At 38.8% G+C, this 25,697-nt stretch overlaps 1 protein-coding gene across 2 annotated transcripts in view; it reads left to right on the top strand.

Annotated features, from left to right (window-relative positions):
- tgfbr3 (transforming growth factor, beta receptor III) overlaps positions 1 to 25,697 on the top strand; it is an 83,257-nt gene that overhangs the window by 16,544 nt on the left and 41,016 nt on the right. For both annotated transcript variants that reach the window (XM_008407756.3, XM_008407757.3), the window contains exons 3-4: positions 8,188 to 8,375; positions 25,268 to 25,405. In XM_008407756.3, the coding sequence (XP_008405978.1) occupies positions 8,188 to 8,375; positions 25,268 to 25,405 (326 nt within the window). The remainder of the gene's footprint in view (positions 1 to 8,187; positions 8,376 to 25,267; positions 25,406 to 25,697) is intronic.

Genomic DNA, 25,697 nt, shown 5'->3' with positions numbered 1-25,697 from the left:
ATGTGATAGCATTAGCAGCAGAAAAGTAGTTTTGATACTGTGTATTATGAAGGGATAGGCATTTATCTGATAATTTATTGCTAAAGTGAGCAAAAAATCACTTGTTAAATTTATCTTGACAAATTCCAAATTCCAAGGAATGATGTTTGAAAGAACTGATTTTGGAGGTCATTTTTGGTTGTATGTTGCATTGAGGAACACAGCATTACCCCACCCAAACCAGCTGCATTGTCTGCCACGGCAGAGAGCGCTGCTAATTTAGCAAGCTAATATCAGCTTGCTATACTTGTGTTATTTCATATAATAAGGGCAAAAATGAAATTACTCTGCAATCAGTTCTTGAAAAATACTACTAAATGTAGTGTTTATTCTATATTTTTGCAGAAGTGTATGTCTTATAAGAACAATAACTAAACATTTTTCAACTACAGAAATCCAAAAGCTATTTTAACAACAGTAAGAACAATTTCTTGTCTGCAGCTACATCATATTACATAATGCTGCTCTAAAGTTTTAAGCAAATACTGTGATATTCTCAAGATATTTTGATTGAGAATCTCATGTGCACCATTCACTCTCTCATTCTGAGAATCTTGAAAAGTTGTCTGCATGTGAATGTTGCTCGGTTGTTTTTAAATGTAAAACACATGATCTATCGTGGCTTGATTTAGGCTTTTGTTATTTTTTCTGCTCCATTTCTATGATTTTTCCATTAAAATGACAGAGATTCTTCTTCTTTTACTTTGAATTTAGTTTCTATGTTGTCTGTATAGTTTTTTTTTTCACCATTCACAGGAGTGTAATTTATTATCTGAGCACCTGTTAACATACTTTGTGAGTGAAAGAGGCTTTGTCTGGATATCCAGTCTTGTGTCGCATCTCCTTCAGACAGTCAGAACAATCTGTAGAATTTCCTCTCTGTAAACTGTCTCGTCAATTATATGCCAACTGATGGGATTATGCAGACGACTTCGGCAAATAGGAGCCTGCAGCTGATATTAAATTACAAAGAGAGTTTTGTTGGATATTTGACTTCAGATTTCACACTTTGATCTGGGAGTTTACGACTTCCCTAATGGAGTGTCTGCTCGACCCCCATCCCTCCTCACTTCATTCCATTCCAGCTTCCTTCTCTTGCGCCTTCGGTTTTACAGTCCAGAGATAAATCCCTTTCATAGGCACGCTGGTGAACTGAACTTACACTACCCTTATGAAAGGCTTTAGTTACTTCCTGTCGTAGTGGCTCAAGGTTCAGGGGTGAGTGGGCTGTGCTATAATGTCAACACTGCAGAGCTTAAGTCCAAACCCTAGGAAAACAGAAAAGGGTAGAATATTGTGTACTTCTAGCTGACTTGAAGTGGTCCATGGGAACTGTGACCTGCAGCAAAAAGGAAAGAGAGAAGAGGATTTGCACAATACCTCAAATGCCTACAGTTTCATTTTCCTCTGGATGCAGATGTATTGAGTAACTTTTTATTTGTTCCATTATCTTAATATTGGATAAACATTGTTTATTAAAAATGTTCAGGCTGACTTGTTGTCTGCTTCTCTGTTATTGTTTAGTAGAAACTTTAGAAATACTGGGAACTGGTTATATCTGCATGTACACACACAAGGGAAAAGTTCTGTTTGTTTGTCTTCGGAAATGGCTTTGTGGGAATATCAGCCTTGTCCCTAACTGGCACACAGACTGACATCACTTCCTGTACCCTTTTCTTGGCTCGGCGTTACAGTGTTGAAGAAAATAAAGTGTATTTCCTGGAAGCAGAGGCGTGTATCTCCGTGATAGAATAATGTGAGCGTACAGTGGAGCGGAAATTTCTGCTTTTGTATTCTCCTGATGTACATTTATCACTTGACTGTTTTATGCCTTTAATGTGAATATGTGCTGGCAAAGAATTTGTCCTGATGTTAGAAACTGACCAAATTTTCAGAATACATTTTACCGCATGTAGGCTTTCCAATGGATTATGAACCAAATGGATGAATGATTCAACAAACATCTGTTGTTTCTTGCAAACACACCAAGAAACAAAGTGATCAAAGCGCTAGATTAATAGATAATAATGTATGTTCAGTTAAAGAGAGGAGATAATATGATATTCACTTCATGAGAGCAAGACAAGACAAACATTTTGGATACAATAGTGGAGGATAAAACGTATCGTCCTTCTGCTGTGACAGTGGAGCTGAGCTGCTTCCTTTTCAAAAGTGAGGTTGATTTTATTTAACTTGTCACAATAAGGGGTTGTGAAAGGTAATATTTATGTAATCTTTTATTAAAAGAATCAATGAAAATCTCACTTCATGAGAGCAGTATGAGTTGAAAAACGGGGAAAAAATAACATGTTATTTTGTCAGCATTTTTGTTTAATTTTTCTTAGTGATTTTTGTAAAGAAGAAAGAAAGAAAGTATCTAGGGCATTCGCTGATAGGAAGAAGGTTGGACTTCTGAGTTTTTGACCAGTCTAGTCACCAGCTCATTTCTTATTTTGTCTCTTTAAGGGATTTTTCCCCCTGCCACTGAAATCGATTAGAAGGAAATGTGAGTAGCTTGTACAACAATAAAAACAGATCTTTGAATCCGTTTTATTTTATAACACACTGAAAGTCTGTGGAATGACTAATGCATTCAAAGAGAATATCTGAACAATATTACTGTTTAAATCATAGATGAAGTTGGGGTCCAAATTCACCCTGCCAGGGATTGTGAAAAGTGTCTGGTGACATCACTGGCTGGATTTCACACTGTTCAAATATATCAAAAGTGTTTGCTGGCACAGTCCCTCTCTCTGTCTATCTCAGTCCCTCTCCCTCTCCATCTTACTTCCTGTCCTACCTCTAATACTATACCAGACTGGCTCAACGGCCTTTAAGCAGAGTAGAATAATAAAAGGAGAATAATTAATGTCCTTCTACAAAAATAAATAAAGCCTACAGTGATCTTAGGAGGCAAATTCAAGATTTCTGTTAGGCTCGTGTTATGCTTGATACTGGAGGCCCCTCTGTCCCCGAACGAAAGCCAAAATTGAACAAATAAACTTTTAACTGTGTGGATAGAAGCATAGGTCAAGGTGAACGTCAGTCACTGGTGCTTAGTCTTTCATGTCCATGTGTTTAACACATTGTCAACAATCAGTAATTCTGCAGCAAGTTCCGCTCATGAACTTTAGAGAATTTGACCACAACTGAAAAGAGTGTTACGCTCACTAAAATGAAGGACAATGGAAGATGACAGCTTCAGATTTTACAATGGATATTTTAACCTCTAACAGTGGAAATGTCTGCCTTGATTTCAGATGCTTCGACTTGAACGTCCCTGTGGAACTATAGTGGATATGCTCAGAATGTAATCAGACGCAGAAGCAGACAGGGCACCCAAACTTTAAACACAATGACAATAAAATTGATTGAAGGAAGTTTGAATTCAAAGTAACAAGAATCACTAAAGTAGAGCGATCAAACAGAAAACAGGGCTGCTCAAGCGAATCAGGGCTCTTGGGGTGGAAAATGTTGACGAATAAGCATGTTTTCAAACTTAAATGCCCAAAAACAACATTTTAAGCAGGAACATAAAACGAGATGTAGAGTTAAGTTTAAAAAAAAGTTGCAGCTTTTCATCCACATTTTCAGTTTAATAGAGATTGAAAGATTCCAAAGTGGTGTCTTTTGCTGAGCTGGTGTTGCATCTCAGTCTTTCTATGTTACTATGGTGAGGACACATCAACCTCAGCAGAGCTGTTTATGAATATTCCACGTCATTTTCTTTCAATATGTATGAAATCAGTCACAAGGAGAACCACCCTGCTTACTGAAGAACACAGTGAAGGTACAGTTATGCTGAGGAAAAGCTAAGTCCCTCTTAAGATATCAAAAGAACAGTAACAAAGCTTGCTGGGTTGATGAAATTAAGGGTTCAGTTTTTCTTTAGATCATCTTGCCTTACAACAAAAAGCCAATCTTTTGGCTTGCATGCAGACACCTCCACACACCTACCAGTGAGTCATACTAGAAGGCACATTTGTGTTTTAGGTATCAGTTTTCTCTTTGTGGTTGTTGCTCTGAACACAAATAATAAGAAACAGAATAGGGGCAGCAATTTGAACATCGCATGTTTTATAGCTACTGGTGCACATTCTCTGTCGCCACGAGCTTTAAGGTGACAGATTTTTTAATTGGCAGTGAGATGGTATTCCTGCATATTAACTCAGTTTGAAACTCAGTTCAAGTCCTGGTAGCTTTGTTTCTGTAGCCACCGACTACCAGAGAGAATAAGCGAGGCGGTGAAAGTTTCTAAGTGCTTTTAACTTCTCAGCCTCAGAGCTAAAACCACAAAGTCTTATTTCACTATTACACGTGGTTTTTACACCAGCGACTGTCACTGAAAGTTGCCTTTCCTGATGCCTGTCTGAAATGAAGTGTGTCACTTTTAAGCTAATATGTAGCTTATTTTAACGTTCAAAACAAGCTTCTCATAGGCTTTTTAAGGCCATTGCGGCTCCAGTGAACTACAGCAGTCTGGACAGCAGCCATGTTTTTTCCGGATTCCATAATCTAAACAAACTAATCTATTTCTGAGCCTTTGTTTGTTTGTTCCATTTTACAGTGGCTGTCAAGAATCAAAACCTGAACTGTTTCAGATCTTTCTCTTGATAATAATGCAGTCAGCATCAGCGTTTAAAGCTTAAGCAGCCGTTTTCAAATGGCTATAAAGGGCTTTTTCTTTGACGCAATTTTAAACGTGCAGAGTTTCATTTGGCACAAATAAGAAACGTATATCGACTCATTGAAATCTCTTAATTATATATATACCCTACTTACAGACTTAAAACGGTCACACAAATACAATAGTATCTATTAAATACATTTGCAATAGAACTTTGTCTAAAAGTGTTTCGAAACCAACTTACTTGATTATCTCACAAGGGTTCACTTTTGACTAATATGAGCAATGAAATGTCAATATCCAAATTTAAAAACCTGTGGTCATTACTGTGTCCTCTATGACTTAAAAGGCCTGACCTGGATAGAAAACAACCAGTGATGAAAGACAAAGAAGAATAACTGAAAATGAGGACAGAAGCGACGGAGAGAAGCAGACGGATTATGTGGTGGAACCAACAGATGCTAGCTTTATTTCCTGTGTCTTGTGGTTTTAGTCTAATAGAAATGACATATGCAATGGAAAAAGAACCAGGGATTTTAACTAAAGGGACAGTTCAGGGCTTCTAAAGGGGTTAAGGCAGTTCAGACCATACCTCCTGTAGATAACTCTCGTAGCAGATTCTTTGAGTATAAATCAGATTAGTTGGTCCCTGGAATAAGAGGGGCCAGAACTAGGTTTTGTTATATATGAAGCATGAAATAGTGAAGCATTTCCCTTTCCCCACCTGCTACTGAGCACTTTCTGAAAGACTGACATGTATGCTTTGCTTATAAGAAAGAAAGGTTTGGCTGTGACAAATATGTCTGCTTGTGAAGAAGATGCTCAATCATAGGGTGAAAACTTAAGGAGTGCCATCCTATACTATTATGCATATGTTGAAAGTACAAGTGGAAAACTATGAGCTATGAAAAGCGTCACCAGCTAATATCAGTTTTAGTATATGAAGAACAGAAAGGCCAAAAGGTGTAGAATTCTTCACAGAATGCACTTGTAAACTACTACTGCTAGATTTTGCAGGTTTTTACTTAAAGGTTTTTTGTATCAAAATAAAAAACAATAAATAGACAATAAAGATTATATTCTAACCACAATAATCAGAATATTAGTGCACCGATTACAGTTTTCTAGCTGATCACGGTCTTCAAAAAAGATTGATTTACTGATTCTGATTTTGACCAATATAATTTCTTTTTTGTTGGAATAGTGGTTAAATGTTGTGATAAAGTGGCTAAGTAGGAAAAATGGGGTGACTATTTTTTACTGTGCATATGCAGATGTGATCTGGTGGCCGGTCTGTCAGTCAGCCCTCTCTCAAGGCAAATGAAAAGGAGATAGAGGAAGATAAGAATCGGTGGATAAGATCGGCTTTACATGTATCAGCTGATTGCAGATCTCCCAAAATGAAAGAAATCGGGGTTGATGTATTGTTGCACCCCTAATTATTACAGCCAGAGTAGGAATAACTGTTTTGCTTTTGCTTATACATTTTCATTGAAACTCTTGAAGCTGCCAAAGTTTTACAGGACGTGTCTATGTCTAATAATAAAATGAGGTTGCATCAAAGTAGGTATTAAAAAGGTATTAAAAAGTCTTAAAGGAGCAACCTTCTTTAAAACTTTTAAACCATCCCTTTATTTACCTAAATGTGTACTTTCAAAAAAGTGTAGTCTCCTTACTTTTTTCCCTTTTTTATAACTTTTGTTCTGTTATGCTCCCAAACAATTAGAAAATCAGATCATTCTCCAGCTGGTGCTGTAATCTCTTGGAAGTCTCTGACAAGGAGCTGCGTTTTTCTTTGTTTGTCTGGCGGTTGTTTGTTATTCTCCATGTGAGAAGGGGGGAAAAAGTGAGTCGGAGTGCCCTCGGATGTGTTTGTGGGAGTGAGACGTGATGACATGTTCAGGGAGGGAATTGCCTGCGCTCCTTTGGGAGGAAGCGGGTATAAGGGTCAAAGGCAGAGGGTGGAAATACTGATCCATCACAGGTTTTTGCCATTAGGCCTTCTGTTTTTATCGCCTTGAGGGGTCTTGCTTTGTCTTAATCAGTTTAAACATGATCTTTAAGCTCCTAAAAAGCTTCTGTCTGCCTGTGTTTGGATAAATGGTGGCACAAAATTCAGCTTGAGATAGCTTTTTTCCTTGTCAGAAAAATATGGGAACAATAAAACGTGCCTGATTTTCTCACAACAAACACAGGGGAGCTGTGCTATGTGTGATGTGCAGCTTTATGCTGACCTAACATAGACTTATTGGAGAGCACAGAAAGAGAAAACAATGGCTGTGTGTTCGAGGTTGAAAAAAAAGTCGACTTTTCCCCAGCGGTTTATCCCTCTGCTGAGGCACTATGTTTTCAGTCGGGGGAAAATTTACAATTGCCATCGAACTGTCTTGCGCTCAAACTTTAATTGTTTCCACATGTTCCATCAGATTGCCGTTGGCAAGCACTGCGGGTTGAATGCGGTGCATTTGAAATGTTAGCGGGCCCTGACTGGTACAAGGCTGTTGGATGAACTGAGAGGTGAAAACCTGACCATGTCATAGCCACATTTTGCTGAGCAGTGTGCTGCTTTGCTTCAGCGACTGAATCTTGTTATGTACCATGCTGCCTTTTGTGACAAAGTAAAGACCCTGGCTTTGAGTAAGTGGGTCGTACAGATGGCAGACAGAACGGAAGTGTACAGTGTGGCATGCCCTCATTCTTCAGTGCAGCCTGTAAACAACCCATAAATCTTGTTGCTTAAATGTAGTTTCATGTATAGTAAGCGCTGACATAGACCATAATTAAAACATGATCCTGTCCTTATTTAGGTTGCTCCCCTCTGTATACACGACTCAATCATAACTTCAACTCTTTTGTCTAGTTGCCTGGATGATGTTCATTTTTGCTACTGGCTCACTTCTGTTGCTAACTAATACAAGGCTGTAAAAAACAAAACAAAACAAAACAAAACAAAACCTTTTAAGCTTGGTGCTACGGGAGTTAAGACTGTAGAGAGCCATATGCAGTGTGAGAATCTCACAGACTCTGCCGATATCCGCAAACATCCTCCGAAATGTTAGTTTTTGCCATGCTTGATTGTAGTGCAGCAGAATCTCCCCATCATCCTCTATATTTATTGTATTTTGGTCATAAATCTTATTCAAAGTGGCATTTAAAAGGTATTAAACAGTCTTAAATTTGACTTGCTGAAACCTGCAGGTGCCCTGATTAAGGTGTCTTGCCCTTTTTGACCAAAGCAACCACAAACTTCTCAGTATTTTACTGGGATTTGAATCAAATCTGACCACCATGTCTCACTGTAGCCATGCTCATGGCGATGAGCAGCGTCAGTTTCCTGTCATCTTCTTGGCCAAAGAGTGGGAAAAATTCAAGGTGAACGAATAGTTATATAAAGCTGTTATTTATGTCTTAGCTTCATACTATCCAATACGTGCTTATCAAATTGATTAAAAATTACAAATATATATTCCCTTAATATACATGTGATGTATGTGTTCTTTGTTATTTTTTTTGCTTCGAAGGGCCTTTGCTTCGCAGTCCGTGTGAGCTGCTGCCGGTCGGGACTGGACACCCTGTGCAGGCCATTCTGAAGAGCTTCACCGCCATGTCAGGCTGTGCAAGCAAAGGCACCATGAGCCTGTCTCAGGAGGTCCACGTCATTAACCTGAGAGGACATGCTGCAGAGGGCCCAGACAGCACGCCTGCAAGAGTGAGTCATTCACACTTGAAAAAACAAAGCTCAGAAAAGTCTGAGGATATCTTTTTCTAAAGACTAAAGTTCAACTTTGTTCCATTTGATCTGAGTTAGCTCCGCCTCCTCATCTATCTAGCGCCTGAAAAAGGCCATCCTCTCATGACCAGCTTCTGAGAAAATCCACACACTCTGTGCATTTTGATACCCTGGTGTGACCTTTTAACACACAACAGTATGTGACGAACTCACACAGATTCACCAAGTAAAGCGACTGTTATCTGAACCCGATCACATCAGCTTTCTCTACCTGAACCTAAAAGTTTTTTCAATTTTTAGAAAAGGATCAAGTATTTTGTTGGTCCTCTTCATATCTCCTGATAGTGAAACCCCTTCCCATCTTCAGGGTTTACGCCGCAGATCCTGCGGCTGGACTGCGACTTGTCAGCCATACCCTGAACGTGAATCATGTGTGAAGAAGTCTCATGTCTGGATTTTTAACTGTCAACACAATATGTAGGGTAGCATGTGCAGGCTTGCAGCTTGGAGCTGCTGAGTGGAATCCAGAAAGCAGCTTTGAAGTACCTGCAGGAGAAGAACTGTTCCTGCACTGCTGAGGCATTTTACAACATAATGATAATAACACCCATTTGATAATCGCTCTCTCATACAGATGATAATTGCAAATAATAATTCCATTATTTTAATTGAGAGATTGATGTTTTGCTTTTGTTGCATGTACCTTAAACCTTAGATATTACAGCTTTATACTGTGAATGTTGCTTTATAGTCGACAACAGTGTGCAGCTTTTAAATTATTTTGCTTCTTTCTGGGCTATTCTGTAGAACACTAAAAGTCACTTTCAATTTTCCAAAAGTTAGTCTCAGCAAATGCACCATATTTATGAGACGTACAATTTTCCCTTCCTCTTAATGTCTGCAGTTCACTCTGACCTGCTTGAGTTTAGTTTCTATGTGAAGGCTCGACAGATCCACAGAATTTTTGGAGATGCATCCAAAATGTAAACGTTCTGATCTTTGATCCACTTCATGTCTTTTGGCTTGTGACATGGTACTTCATCATGTTGGCTAGTATTGTGCTCATTTCGTATTTTGATCATACTCTGCTTGGGGTGATAGTTTTGGATAGAAATGTAAGGAAGCACACTCCAAGCACATGAACTGTATGAGGATACTTTACTGTGAAAAGTAAAGGCCTCAGTCTATGTGCAGATGTATAGCCAGCCCTGTCAACCATAATTCTACAGCACATTCCTCAGGGGCAGACTGTTCTGGGGCTGGCCTGGTCTTCTTGGCTGCAACCAAACCTAAAGTTCACGGTGATCCAGAAAATTGTTTTTTTCAGCAGTTTCCCTGCATGTGTGGAAATTTTTTTTTTTGCAAAGATTCTGTGGATGTAACCACTGATAACATAATAAGGCAATAGTTTGAAGCACATTTGTCATATCTACAAATTAATGGTTGAACTCGAACAATTTCTAATGGAATCAATTTCAGGGTCTGTAATCAATTAAATAATTGCAATTAATTGTATTTTAATAAAAAACCATGTAAAAGAAAAGCAGCATTTTCAATTTAAAACCACTTCTTCCTGATAAATTATTGAATAAATTGACAAATGGGCTCAACAACAAAAATATCTATTGTTTTGCATCTGTTATTTAGGTTATTCGTCCTTCAAATTGGTGCAAACCCGTGATCACTCATTTAGCATTTGTTTTTAAATACATCTTCAGAAATGTGGACTGTGATCAATCGCTGACATTAGCGTTGGGGATGTTTGTGTTTCTGCTACATGTTTAGCATCGAGATCCTATTTCAAGCTTGAATAGCTTCACTGATAGGCTAACTCCTTTTAGGATGGACAACTTGAAAACTGCAATAGTCTTTTCCAGCATCCCTTCAGATTGTTTTATGAAGCAAAAATTAAAACCCCAGTGACCCAAGAGAAGTGGATTTGTCGTCCAGGGTTGTTTGTGGATGTTGCTTGTGCGTCAGATTTACGGTTGTACCAGAAATGCACATATACAAGGGTTGCAGCCAGAAACGTTGTATGTAAAATCAAAGAAACAATCAAAAAGATGACTAATTGCATCAAAATTTTTAACGCTTTAAAATTATTTAATATTAATTAAGGTGTTAAAGTATTGGCCCTACTACAAATCAGCCTACTCAGGAGTTTGATTGAATTTATTCATACTCTGTCACAGGTGCAATATGCACGGAGCTACCTTGCTAATAATTCATCAGATCAATATTATTTACCTTGTCTTTCAGTGTTCAATTTTTTGTGCACATTGTCTATTATTAACATAGAACCACATGAATCAACCAAAGATAAAGCCTTCTTCCTTTGTGACACCATTTACATTTACCTCCCACTTTTCTAATGAAACTACTGATCAACATGCTAAACCTAGTTTTTCCATTACAGACAGCAAACACTATGTTACCTTGGTTCACTGTCAAGTAACAGCTTCAAAATATGTTGGCTTTACTCGGGTTTAATCATGTGTGCTGTAATATTTATGAAATATCACCAGAAATACATTCTGACAAGATAATCCCGTTTATGTGTTTCATGAAGACTTGAGGACATGAGGGTGAAAACAGGCCATAAATATAACTATTTCTTTAATCACTTTACTTTACTTTACTTTACACTCTGAGCTTAGTTTTGACCTCTTAAATAATGCTGTTTTTATTTCACACAAGGCCGTTGCCTCTAAACCGACCTGGCTTTTGGTTGTTTTTCTTTTCTTTTTTTTTTTTTTTTAAACAAACCATCAAAACTCTACAAGTCTCCTTAGAGTTAAAGTTTATAATTTTTTTCCAGGGAGCCTCACATTTTCTTTTCAAAAATGTACAGAATGTTTTCTTTCATCAGTGAGCTGGGTATGTTGCTTTGGAGTCGAGTCATCTTCTCCTATCTGTAGGTTCAGCTTGTCCCTATAGTCCAAAGTTTTTCCTGTGAGGGCCACAAAACTTTTCCCTTCTTTGGTGGGGGCTGGAGTCAGTGTGTAACAGAAAAAGTGTGACATTTGCAGGAGTGCCTAAATGTAAAAAATTATTGTTTTCCAGAAAGCACAATCAAATAGCCCTCTCTGGGTTCTTCACAGAAAAAAATCCAGGAAATAAATAACACTATTAATGAAATTAATACTGTGTTTTCCAGACTATAAGCCGCACTGGACTATAAGTCGTAACCCCAAAGTATTTTTTTAAAAACCAGTAAACATAACATTTTTGTAACTTTTTTTTTTTTACAAAAAATAAGCCGCAGATATCTTTGCCGCTCCAGGTTTTCCACAACGATGCAGCAGCAGCAGAGTGGGGCGGACACCCAAAATTTGAGTCCTAACAGGTCAATTAAATATCACATTTATTACGGTTGAAAAAGACAAAGTTGCCATGTTTAGATTTAACTAAACTGCATCTATTATTGTTGCACTACTGCCATTTATTGAATCCTAATATCTATACCTCAAATTCTCATAATGATCCCAGTATTATTTAAAAAAACGAAAAATCTTAGTTTTCCCTTCAATGCGATTTAACTGATCAACAACATTCTCAAATTTCAATTCCCTATTAAAACCTAATTCCGTTTTAATGGGTGCTTTCTTCTTTTATTTCCAATTTTGACTTCCAATGATTCACTTCCTGCTAAAGAGCCCCCTGGTGGTTGAAGAAAAACCAGTAAACATAACATAAGCCACATGGTTCAAAGCTTAGGAAAAATGTAGCGGCTTATAGTCCGGAAAATATGGTATATTAAAAAAAATCTAAACACTCTCCGGTATTGTTCAGGGGGCCGGACCAAATGTGGAGGCGGGCCAGATCCGGCTCGCGGGCAGTAGTTTGGGGACCACTGCTATAGTCCATCCTTGGCTACAGAAGGTCACTCTGGCACCAGCTGATCATGCTGAAGCTCACTGTGGTTCTCAAGATCTTTGCTTTTGATTAGATAAGACCCTCTGAAGGACAACCAGCACCTCTACTCACTCTGGTCCACCTGAGCTGTGGAGCACAGTGCCCTGTTTGGACTCAAATTCCTCCTCTGCCAGCCTTCAGCGGGAGTGTGCTGGAGATACACCGTCACCAGCTTAATCTGCCCCTGATCTTTCATGACAGAAAGAAGAGGTTGTCTCATAGATTAAAGGAATTATGGGTAAATAAAGAGCGATAAAGAGATCAAGATAAGGAGATTTCTTCTTGGCCACATTCACTTGAAAGAGCACAGCTAAACATCTACTTTATTCTCCATTATTTATCCTTGACGGCTCCAAGTAAACAGTTTGTCCTGCGATCAAGAGATTACATTGTGAAAGAGTTTCTCCCAAACCTTAAAGCTGATAATGTTTTTAGATCACCAGGGTTCCAAATACAAACCTTATTAACTATCATTAAGTTAGTCAAGCACAAACTTTCTGTCCCACACAGCAGCCTTTAGGATCTGTAACATGAGGCTTCAGAGCTGCAAGTGGCTCTTTGAACCTTCTACAGTGGCTCCTAATACTTTTGACTAAAAATTGACAAGAACTAGCTAATGTTTTTAAGTATAGCTCAAATAACAAAAGCAAGTTTTTAGTAGTTTTTTCCTCTTTTATTATGGAATAATAAAAATTGAATTTCCACAACAGAAGACTTTTCTTGGATTGATTTTTTTGTCTTTAGGTTTGAAACTTTTTTTTTTACATTATTTCAGCATCCCACAGAAAAGAGTTCCATTTGTTTTATTTAACCAACTTTTATGTGTTTCTGTATTTTAAACATACAAATAGAAACAGAACAGTTCACGTAACATTTGTGGCTCTGTTTTGCCGGTACTGAGGGGAAACATGACTCTTTGGATTGCAAATGGCTGCTTTGGGAAATATGTTGGGTTTAGTGGTGTATCTCAGATTCTTATACAATTAATGGTTGTGCTGCAGTTCATTCCAGATTGACCCAGTTTGTCGCATAATCCAGCCTGTCTACTGTTAAAGGTGCACTGATCAGAGATTTGGCTGCCAATTTCCAAATACTGATATGAAAATAATTATTGAATCCGTTTTTTTTTGTTTGTTTGTTTTTTGTTTTGTTTTTTGTTTTGCTTTACAGATACATTGAAAATTGAACTTCCTTAACAGTATTTTTTTGTTTTTAAGAAAAACATTAATTTCCTGGGAAAATAAAGCCCAGGTTCTCAGATAGAGATGTCTGCAGAAATAAAACACACCAAGAAAGAATCACAACACACCCTACTGAGACATTTTTCTCTATTTTTTGGAACTCCTACTAAAAAATTTCACCATATCACAGGAAACTAAATAACGACTGTGTTTAACTATATTGAAGAGAAACCGGGCTCAGATTGGCTGCTATTTGTTAGTTTGCAAAACTATTCATTCAGTTTTTGCACATCTGTACCAAAGGTGTCATCACATAAGAGAGATGTGCTCTTATTTAGTAATCAGCCAGTTTCTGTTTATGCTCATATTCTGTAGTTGTTTTGGTATTTCTCAAAGTTTCACTTGTTGCAGAGATACAGTGGATGTTTTTCTTTTCTCTTGCTTTGAACAGATTTCATGTAACTCTGAGGTGTGATAAATCAGTTTCCTCCTTTGGCATCACTTTGCTTTTTTTCAACCTGGTCAGTGTGCAGTTGAAGAAGTCTCTCTCTCTTTCTCTGCTCTCCTCTTCATCTCCGAGAGAGGAAGTAGCATGTTGGCTGCAGAGCAGTCTGTGCTGGTGTGTTCTGAGTGCCTTGCAGCACGGCCTGTGGCTGAGCGTCGGCCGTCTGCAACATGAAAACACAAACTGACCCTTTCAGTCACAGCGAGCGACTGCACAGCCGAGACTCGATGAGATATGGGGAGCAAATCAGCTTTTTCACACCGAGCTTATGGGCTAATAAGGACAAGGGAGAATTTCAGACACACATCCTGCTGGTGCAGTGTGTGAGGCCTGCTTCGTGTGAAAGTTGTGGTTCGTCTCCGTTTTCTCTAAAGCAGTGAAGGATTTCCTGCTTGCGCCAGTGAAGGCGCTCTGCAAAGTCTGAACTGTTAGCCACAGGTGAACATGACTTGAAGTCAGCATTCTGGCTCCAGCCCAGTCCTTTTTACACCAACACTCTGTCAGTAGGTGCAACACAGTAACTCAATAGTCACTGTGCATACATCATGGTCTGGGATAAGCTTACATTCAAAAGGCATTCAGTGATATTACAGGAATGGTCTCAAAACAACAGCATTATCACTTAATGTAATAACTTCTGAGATAATTTATCATCCAGCAAAAATTGCTATGGTGACCGGCCTAGTGGTTTAACTGATGGCACCCAATTTATCAGATGTCCCTGTTATTTATTTCTTCTGTTGATCCATGTCAGTGTGTTTCTTTCACGCTGAAATGTCATTTCTCTAAGTGATTATGGTAAAGCAAAGCTTAAGAGTAGTGGTATGTAATTCATTTTCCATTAAGGTCTCTTAAGGAGCTACAAGTCGTGTTGATAGCTGCACCAGACTATCTGAAATTCATTCTGCCAGATAGAAACATGTAGATTTAAGCTTTTTATTTTTTCTCTTCCTCTCTTAAACTCTTAATTTTTAATATCGGCGCCCTCTAAATATGAGACTTCTTGTTTCATACCCTCTTACGTCTCTGTTTTCATAAAGTTTTGAGCTCTGACACGAGCATGTCTAGACGTTTTTTTTTTATCTTTCCTTTGTGTTATTAGCATTTGTCTGAAATAAGACGTAATGTTTTCTTCAGCTTCAGTAGCCCTGAACAGAGTAACAGAAACCCCTCTCCTCTCTTTTACGCATGCAAGCCCCTGAAGACAGTGGGGACGGACTAGATTCGAAAGCATTACCTATAAATAGGCCAAATAAGAGTTAGCATGAAAGCCGTAGCGCTTGGATGAAACGCAAGGCTTCACTACACTGTGGTTTCCTAAAAAGAAGTATGAAACGCTTTCACAGTTTCAGGGAATGACAGTGAGTTTTACTTTAAAGAAAATGAGATTCAGGCAGAGTGGCCTGCTCATATTTCATCTGAACTCTAATCCTTCAGGGATGCTGTAGTCATATTTTTACAGGCTGACCCAAAGAAAGAACAGTTGCCTCACTCTGGCTCCTTTGCTCTGGATTCAAGATCGAGGTATAACATTTTTCCACATGCATTTGCTTTCAAGCAGTGTATTGCGCCATGGCGACGAGCTGGAAACGTGTATTAGCTTGCCGCAAAATATAGCATTTCTAAACAGAGTCCCGTGGGGGGGGGGATAAACAGACGGGCCGGTGATATCTCAAATCGTTCCTCCTTCTCTAATCAGTACAACAGACATCAAATGCGGCCGCAAACCCTGATCATGGTGAGGCAGAGCAGATGATTGCTTTATCAGCTGGAATTCACAGATATCATAGACTGTGTAAGTGACTGGCTGGAGGAACTCACCAGGCACAAACAAGTGGTGAGAACAGAGCTAAGCTGAGCTCACACACTAAACAAAACACACACATTGGGAGCCGGCAAAGTTTTCTCTCAGGCCTGCTCTCAGTGGTTCGTTACCACTGAAGCCAGGATTTTGCCACATCGTGTTCCCTTTAGGTGACTGTGCCTTTTCTAGATTTTGTTTAAGCCTTTTAGGTTTTTGTGGCGATAAAAACGTAAACTATATTATGTTGGTAGAACAAACCAGCAAGCTTTTCACTTTGGTTGAAACTTGTGCGGTGTCGGCTGATGCAAATTTAATCAGCAAGTCCACACAGCTGGTGCAGCCAACTGTGTGGGCCTACAGACATTATAACAGTTTGGCAACAATGCACATACTCCCTATGCATCTGAAGAAATGCATTTTTTTTTCTTTAAAAAAAGCACATTAAAATGAAAGTGGTAGGTAGATTGAAGAACAGAAGAAAAGCACACAGTTATCCACACCTCCACAATGCTCCATTAGATACCAGGATTGCGGTCTCATTATATGTCCATTTATGGGGAGCTTAAGCAGTAGAACCACATGCACATCAGCAGAGGCCCAGTCAATTCACTCATGCACACATGGAATCCAAGATTTGGCTCTCGCATCTTCTGCTCTGAATTTTCTTTGTTAATATAGGAATCGATGACTCTCTAAATCCCCTTAACAAATAAATGTATTGGCTTTAACATTAGTTTTAAAGTCTACTTTTTTGCATTTCATCTCTGCCAAACCATGCTTTTGTATTATGTGATAAATCAGCACAAACTAGTGCCACCTTGTGGAGGTAAAATACATCTACTTTTCACCATTTCTAACAAACAGAAAACTGAAAAGTGTGATGGACTCATCACAACCCGTTACCCTTACAAGACCCCTGATAAGTGTAATCACTCTGCTAACTCTTGCAGGGGAGGTTTATTGGAGAATATTAGTGAACCAAAAGCATCATAAAGAGAAAGTGGCACAGGTTAGGGAAAAGGTTGGTTAGGATGTACGATTAAGTAGATCAGCAGAAAATAGAAAGAGCTTGTCACAGCTGCAAACTGTTAAATGCAGGTTAATCCTGAAAGAAAACCTGTTCTCTTTCTAGGAAGAAAATAGTTGTGTTTCTACAAATGTGGGCAAAACTTTGATATTCCCATAATGTTGAAAAAAACAACAAAATTTTTCAGTTGTGTGTTTGGATTAAGCAAAAAAAATTGCAATTAAAGTCACCTGTGAATAAGCTTGTTCACGCAATAATTAATTAAAAAACATGCCCCGCCATCATCTTGTACCACTTCCTGTTATCTTCTTTGTCTTTTCTGCCAGTAGTAACATCCTGTTGCTAATGATGTGATTAGTATGATGCAAAACAAGTGTTTCCCTTTCAGTTTTGCAAAATACACTCATTTTGATACGGCCAGAAACCCACCTCCTCCAAACACCAAAACTTCAGATTTCAAAGTGAGAGTTTTTTCAAAAGTGTCGTGTTTCCATTAAGCAAATTTATTTTCGAGATGTCAAATTGCACAACTTTAAGGACAGTGGACATAGAGATAGGGACCCAAACCACACTGCCAGAGCTGCACTGGAATAGTTCAGATCAAAAGATGTTCATGTACTAGAATCATTGGCAAAGCCATTTTCCTGGTATTCCAAAAATGAGCAAAACATTCAGTTTCTAATGTGCAAAGGGTACAGAGACGTCCCTCAATGGACCAGAAGCTGTTAGTGCTGTGAGCTGAGGTTCTACAAAGTATTAACTCTGCGGTGGGGGCTGAATCTGAATACTTGCAATGGACCGTGTAAGACTTCCTCCCAGTTCACAATTAGCCACCTAATAAAATACATGAAAGTTTGTGGTTTCAAAGGCAACAAGATCCATTTAAGAGATTTGAATACTTTTGCAAGGATCTGTAGTTCTGATCCAATCTTTTTAAAGGTTTTTATCCAAATGCTCCATCTGACTTTGACGTCTTTTGGGCTTTTGCTTCTCCTTTGGTTTTCTCTGGTGTCTAACATTGAGCAGAGTGCAGACTGATAAGCATCGCAGTTCATGGGGAAAGGCTCCAGGTAGCATCCCTATCATGCTGGAAAATGTGGATCAGGCTGATAAGAGCCATTGGTTCGCCTTGCTTCCATCATTGAGCTCCTTGGCTACAGGTCCATGATCATCCTTCCTCCCTTTGTGTAACTGCAGTGATCCAGAAAGAACCAAGATGTAGACAGACAAGATACACCCTCATATACAAACACAGATCAGATAACTGAACAGATTGGACCTTGGCAGGTCGAAGCTGTTTGATTTTAAGCTAACCTTAGCAGTGCTCCTTTGTGATATCCTTCTAAAAGGTTTTTGTTGTAATTACAGTTGTCTGTGTGTTTACCGATTCCTTAAAGTGAGCTCCTGATGTTCATGTTTTGGGACGCCTTGTGCTTTCATTCTTTCTTGAGCTGATAATTGTTTCCTGGGAGGGAGAGTGTTTGGCCAGATTAGCTTTACTTTTTGCCTAATTATAGGATGTTTTGGGTTTTCTTCTGAATCGCTGAGGCTCATCAGGCACTTAATTACCTCTGTCAATAAAGGAAACTCCCTTTTCCTGCGAGACCACTCTGACGTGGAGCTGATCCTGCGGGGTCGAATGCCGTGTTCACCACAGGGCACGGTGCTCGACTTAAAAGGGTATCACATGACCGTGTTGATGCACACTCTTTGTAAAACACTCTTGAAACGTAGTGTAATTTACTTGCCTCAGAAGATCATAAAATTAGAACCATATGCTCAGGACAGGGGAAGCAAATCACCCACAACAATTACAGCACATGATCACTAGAGGGATTTAAAAGCACCCGTGTGGGTTTGTTTTACAACAAAGAGACATCTAGGAGAAATCTTTTTCAGTGTCTTTAAGTAAAGTCAAGTTTATTTGTATAACATATTTTAGCAACAATTCAGTTCAAAATGCTTTACACCATAAAAACATTACAGAGTTACCAATTACAAAACCAGCAATAAACATTATGTTTTGTCAAACGCCATCATCAAGCGAATAGAAGTCAAATACGTTGATGAATGTTCCACTTACTACTAATCAGAGGCATCTCTAAGTTGGTGGGTTTTTAGCCTTTATTTAAAAGAACTCACTGTTTCAGGATCTTTGACGTTTTCTGGGAGTTTGTTCCAGATTTGTGGTGCATAGAAGCTGAATGCTGCTTCTCCATGTTTGGTTCTGTTTCTGGGGATGCAGAGCAGAACCAGAAGACCTGAGTGGTCTGAAAGGTTGATACAACAAATCTTTAATGCATTTTGGTATTTCAGTTGGTAGGGTTTGTTGTTTGGAGTCAACATTCTCTGGTTTGGTTATTGTTTCTCTTGTATAGCTCCATTGTTTACATGCTGCCTTCTTGATCTGCCATGCTTGCACAGCTCCAACTGACGTCCCCCGTGTGAAGTCTAATTTCAGTAACACGATATGCCTGGACAAACCTACATCTGTTGCTGCTGGCAGACACACCCCAGGACCCTCTCAATCCCAGTTCCAGCCTCCTAATAATCCATAAGCCTCAGCCTCCTGTCTCCAAACAAATATGGCTGATCCTGGTAGAAATCACAAGAGGTACTCCCATGTTTTCTGCACCTCTTCTTCCCAGGCTCATCTTGCTAGGAAGAGGTTTCCTGCCAAACCACCAAGCTATGCCAGAGCCTCAAGATGGCAGATCTATGGGGAGAGATGTTAACACCAGCTGATTCTGCTCCTGAGTCCTCAACAATCACTTGCCAACCAATGATGTTGTGGATTGCTGGACTTATCTTCTGTCTGCCATTAATGTATACAAGTCATTTTTCCAAGGGCAGATCAAATCTCAAGTCTCAAATGATTGAAATTACCTGCTCTCTGCCTGGAACCGACACTTGCTGTGGATTATTTACTTATTTATTAGTTATTCCTAGACTTGATTTAAAACATGGACATTTAACACCTTTACGGTTTTTCTGAACATTGAACTCAACTTGCAAAAAAAATGGCCTTGAATTGTGCTTACCATATTTTCCAGACTATAAGTAATATTTATCTCATCAAATGTGAGAGGGACCTCATCCATGTTGATGAAAGGTTCTGGTGACACTTTGTGTTCATTTGCTTTTTAACAAACTCAGAAACTGTCAACCTTGGCTTAGAAGTCTGCTGTCGCACCGATGTCCATTCTCTGTCAGGGTGGTCAGAAACGACTTTGCGGCGGAAATGCCTGCAGTAAATTCAGGACACCAAGAAGACCCATCTGCAAAGTCATAGATTCATCTCCTTGGCAACCACCAGGACGTGGAGATGTAACTGTCTCATAAAGCACCCAACTGTGGAATGATTCTTCCAGCTCTGGCCAGTTAGCTTTACACCTGTGCTTAGCTTTCCTAGCGGCTACAGAAGGTAATGTTTAAGCCTTGGTTCATGTCCATCATCATGAATGAACATTTAATGCATCAGTATATATATATATATATATATATATATATATATATATATATATATATATATATATATATATATATATATATATCCATTCATTCTGTAAATCCTTGCTTAATGGCTCCATTAAATAAAAACAGACAAACTTGGAAACTTCTAAGAACTCCTTTTGCAGGCATTTTTCATTAGAATACATTATTGTTACTCAGAGGGGATAACATTAATCAAATAACAGCAATAACACCTCTGATTAGACTTTTATCACTTTAAATTAAAAAAAGATTAATCATAAGACTCGGTTTCCAATACGAGTCCAGGCCAAGTCTTTCTATTTGCCACTTCAGTGCAATTAGATACTAATTAGCAACCTCAAGTCAAGCCCAGTCCTGCTATCTACCTAATCTCTCAAAAAGAAATTGTCCAGAATTATCACAATTTTTACCCTTTTCGACCCTCATTGCTTCCTGGCAGGTCCCCGTCTCAGCGCTCTGTTTATGCATGTGTGCTCAGGTGACTCACGTCTTCTGGAAATGTTTCTGTCTGGTTTAAAAAATTCCTCCTTTTTTTTAACAAGTCTCCCCCTCGCTCTCATTCTTCTTTTACCCCCCTGTTCCATCTCTCAAAGCCAGGACCTCAAAGCCAAGCCAGGTATGATTATATCTCGGTTGTTGTTATTCTCAGAGGAACAACACTTTTCCCAGTGTCTGGAGTAAAGATGGCGTGAAGAAGAGGAGGTGGAGCGGGGGGATCTGGAGGAAAGACAGCGAGTCTGTGATCTGTTTATTTAGATCCTCATCCAGATTGCCTCATAGATAAGTGTTTGGTAATTTCTTCCATTTTCATGTCTCAAAGGAAAGGAAGGATTCTTGCAGCATTGCCGTTTTTAAACGTTCTGCTTTGTGCTCCTCTACTCCAGGGGTAAAATATTTGGGCTTTGATGCTTCTGTTTTCTCTTTTCACAGTGCTGCTCTCTCCTTCTAAATTACTTTATCAGGGACAGATTTTGTAAATGCAGTAGTGGTTTTACTCATACTAATAAAAAAAAAACACTGACGTTCTTAAGTAGAAAACATCTGATCCTAATTTTCAGCCAGAATCTTCAGTGATTACAAGAAAATATGAAATTCTTATTTTTCCTCATTAATGTGATTGCTCTAACTGAAAAATTGAAAACTGACAAATGGCTCTAAGGCTCTGAACCACTTGGTATGAAACAGCCTGGCTTTACAGAGTACACATTTTAAGATTATTCTGCAGCATTTATTGATATATCAATGTCATTCCTTCACAATATGATTACACATTTCAGTGATACAAAACAGCTAATGAATTATACAAACACTTTCATGTATGAATATGAATCTAGAACCTTGCAAAAATATGTTACCTCCTGAAATGTTCCCCTTTTTGTCACCTTACAACCACAACATTCTGCACACTTTTTTTATTTTAGATCTTAGCACAACACAAACCAGTGTATATTTGTTAAATGTATTTAAAATAAAAAAATGTGTGATATTTTTATTCAGACCAGAGAACCTCCTTCCACATGTTTGCCTTGCCATGGTAAAACGTGGTAAACTTCTTACTTTCTTCTTATAACTTATGTCCAAGGGCGGATCTAGAAAAATATTTATGGGGTGGCAAGAGTTCTTAATGTAGCATAGTTAATTATTTTTACGTCTTTCATACTCCTGCTAATTGATATGCATCAATGGACTGGACAGCGCCTATTGCTCGCAATGTGATTCATTGTGTCCAGAAAACCATTTTATCCCAATAAAGGACAAGGAGAAATCTGTCATGAAAATATTACTAGCGCCATCATTTGTTATTAGATTAGAAAACTGATGTTTGATAAATTCTCCATGATACAAATCTATAAACAGTTTAGTTTCTGTTAGTTCTGTCAAGATACAAGGGCGAATTTCTACTTATATTGGTCAATTGTTATATTTTAAATATGCTGTAGGAGCCGTAGTTTGATGACTGTTATAAATATCACCACATTTTGAGAACACCGGGGATTAGCTCAGTTTTTGTCGCTTGTTTTTAGGAATCGCAGCAGCTGCAGTGCGCCACAATAAAGCTGATAAACAGGTGAAGAACCGAACTAGACAGAACCACTTCTGACTGTTTGCAAAGCCAAACATCCAATAAAAGTTCCACCAAGCCACTACCAAGGCACGGGGGTCATGTTTCTCGACACAGGCGAAAGAAGGTTCAATGTCCGAACTTATTGATTGTTCTTGGTGATTTATTTTCCTCTTTCACCAAACAATTATAGAGATCAAACTTTCATTTGTTCTCATGCTACCTCTCTTGCTCTGGTAAAAACCATCGGTCCCAAACCCAAATGCCTGCTGGTCCTTCTCCAGGCCCCTGCACTTATAGAAAGTGGACTGACCCACATTACTTCTTGTCTAAATTTAGAAAATAAATAAAATCAACAACTATCAACCTACAAATGAACTCTGTAAATAATACAAAAAATAGAAATTTAAGAATAAAGTAAAAAAATTCAAATGGATAAAGAAATAAAGAAAAAATAGCTCCAAAAACTTCTATTCCGCCTTTTCTCGCTCTGTACGTCAGCATTACACACGACCCGTTGCCTTGGCACCCGACAGACAACAAGCTCGAGGAGCAGATAGAGCAGAGATTACCGATCAGGGGAATCAACACCAAAAAGCAAACATTTCCCCCACAAAAAAGTACCAAAAACACTAAAACAGAACATCCAGTCTGTTACATTATATTGTCAGGCTTAATGTCGATATTGTCATTATTAAAAAGTTTTCGCCTGAGCACAGCAGCGGTTGATTAGCTGATTTAAACAGCTGCTCTACTGATGACTTGGTGGGCGGGTTGACCTGTTTTAGTGCTAACGGAACCAAAACACACCGAACTGCGCAGCACATGTTAAGGTTATCAAAGTCAGTAGCAGGCTAACAGTTAGGCTAGTATAACTGACCCACTGCTCACTTGTTCAATGTTTTCTTTAAATTAAAAGTTTTCCTCACCTGTGAAATCTGAAGCCCTTGTTACCATTATCTATGGTTGAATTAACTGCTAAACATTGCGTCCGTTGTTCTGATTCTTAGCGTGATTGTAGTATTTTCCTGACCAATATAACACAAATATTCCTGACTCAATGGACAGAAATGGCGCATGTGTGACTTACGATAAGTCACGTATAATGTCCAGTCCAGTAACATATATATCCATCAATGCTGCTGCCTCGCGCTCTGTCCTTCTCTCGCACTTCCCACTACTTAGCAGTGGGTGTCAAGTTACATTCTGTTGCATTCATTGTTGTCGGAAAAAAGAGTTTCATGCGCTTAATGTCGGATTTGCCATAACTATTTATTGACTTCATAGTCGCCAGCTGGGGTGGCAACAGGGGTGGCAAGGCTCTCGTTTGGGGTGGCAACTGCCACCCCATGCCACCCCAGTAGATCCGCCCCTGCTTATGTCCAACTAATTGTTGTCCTGGTAGCAATTTCTCCAACCTGAGCTGTGGCTTAGTTTTTTGTAGGTTTCCATTTTGTGATAATGGATTGATAAGTAATCAATGTGATGTGCAGAGCTTTGGATACAGTTTTTTCAACAGGCTGTTATTCTTTTATGATTGAGCTCATCTTCATTTAGGTAAATCACATCATATTAAAAGTGAAGCAAAAATAACTGAAGCAGATTCAGACTGTTTTCCTCCGCTACGCTGGAACTAGAATAATAATATACCTAGTCCATGCATGAAAGTGAATTATTGCTCCTCTTTGCTTTGATCCTCACATGGTGAAAATTGCCCTGTAAGAGTTTTGCTACACAAACAGAGAAAGAAAAAGAGTGCAAAGTAAATAACATGTAGTTTGTAAAATGTTAATACAATTAAAGCAGATGTGCAGATTGCTTGAACTTGTCTTTACATCAATCATTCAAATGATTGTCAGTGATCTTTAATAATTAAAGAACATCAAAGTTTAGTTGTTGATTTTCTCAAAAAAACAACAACAAAAAAACAAAATCACATCACTTCATTTGCCTATAAATAGTCTTCATGATAGGTTGTGTTTTCATAAGAAGCAGGACCAATATTTTTGTTAGCTGTAACTGATTAAATTACTTCAAGGGTCGTTAAGTCACATAATGTGGGCTGGGTTTGTGATTTACTGGCTTTTTCTGCTGACACACTGGATGGGGCTAATTGGATTAACATGAGCAAAAGGAGCCTTTCAAGACGAAGAGTGTGACTGTCAGCTCACTAAATCTTTCAGCCAGTCCCCAAAACAGCCTGAGAGAAAGAAAACTCTGGAGGTGCAAAGCTTACAAATCAACAAAGTCTAATTTTAAAAGTTCAGAAAGATAACTGAACAAAGTGGCAGATTTGTGTCAGATGGGTTTGGGTTCAGTGGGCTTATATGCTAAGTTGTATTTAGTCCAAATGATCCAGGGAAGAAGGAAACAAAATAAGGTCACACATGAAAGTTTGTTTTCTTTCCTTCATTCTAGCATTAAAAATCTGTTTGAATAGCATTCTGAGAACCAAACACATAGTTGCATTGCTGTACAGATCACAACAGAGACCAGCCGCTTACTATGCTTTCTGCCTTTAACAAAGACTCCACTGTGTGAGAGTTCAGATCCCTCTGAGGATGCATATCAGAGCAAAACAAGATCCTTTTAGGGAGAACCCAGCGTGCTGTCTTTTTCCACTTTATCAGTAAAGTTCAGAAACAGCCCCAAAAGCCAGATAAAGAGGAACAATCTACAACACAATACATCTGTGTTTACACAATGATAGTCCCTTTGTTTTGCCTATTTCTTGCTAAGGGGAGAAAATCCAAAGGTTTGATGTTGATGTCATGTATTTGTATTTGAAAAGAGATCATGATGTGGGTTCCGCCGCTGTGAAAAGGAGACCTTGCTGTCTTTCTCATGGGAACGCTCTGTTTCTTATTTCCTCCTCTCACCAGGTTGAGCTGCATCTCAAGCCCATCCAGTCCGTGCGCCAGCACCAGAAGCGCTTGGTCTTTGTGCTTAACTCCCCCCAACCTGTGATATGGAATGTTAAGGCAGAGAACCTGGCCTTGTACATCCATCATACCTTTCATGTGAGTCCAGCATCACTTAAAGCCTTTAAATCCCTCTTCCTCAAGCTTTGTGTTCATTTCCTCACTGTCTTCCCTTCCCGGTTGCCTATGTCTATGACTAAAATATTTGATGCATCGCAAATCTGCAGAGGAGCCTGGCCTGTGATGTGAAAATGATAGGCGTATTCAGTGCAGCAAGATATCAATCTTCTTTTATTTGTTTGGGAATTTACAGTTACAGTTCTTACAAGTCATTTTGTAATTGTTTTTGTCACAGTTAAACAAATTTTATTCAAGCAGGTCTTTGGGTTAA

This window comes from Poecilia reticulata, chromosome 4 (genome assembly GCF_904066995.2).
Source record: "Poecilia reticulata chromosome 4, P_reticulata-male-v2, whole genome shotgun sequence".
NCBI classification, from domain to species: Eukaryota; Metazoa; Chordata; class Actinopteri; order Cyprinodontiformes; family Poeciliidae; genus Poecilia; species Poecilia reticulata.
Note: the sequence above shows the minus strand (reverse complement) of the source record. Positions and strands in the feature narration are given on the sequence as shown.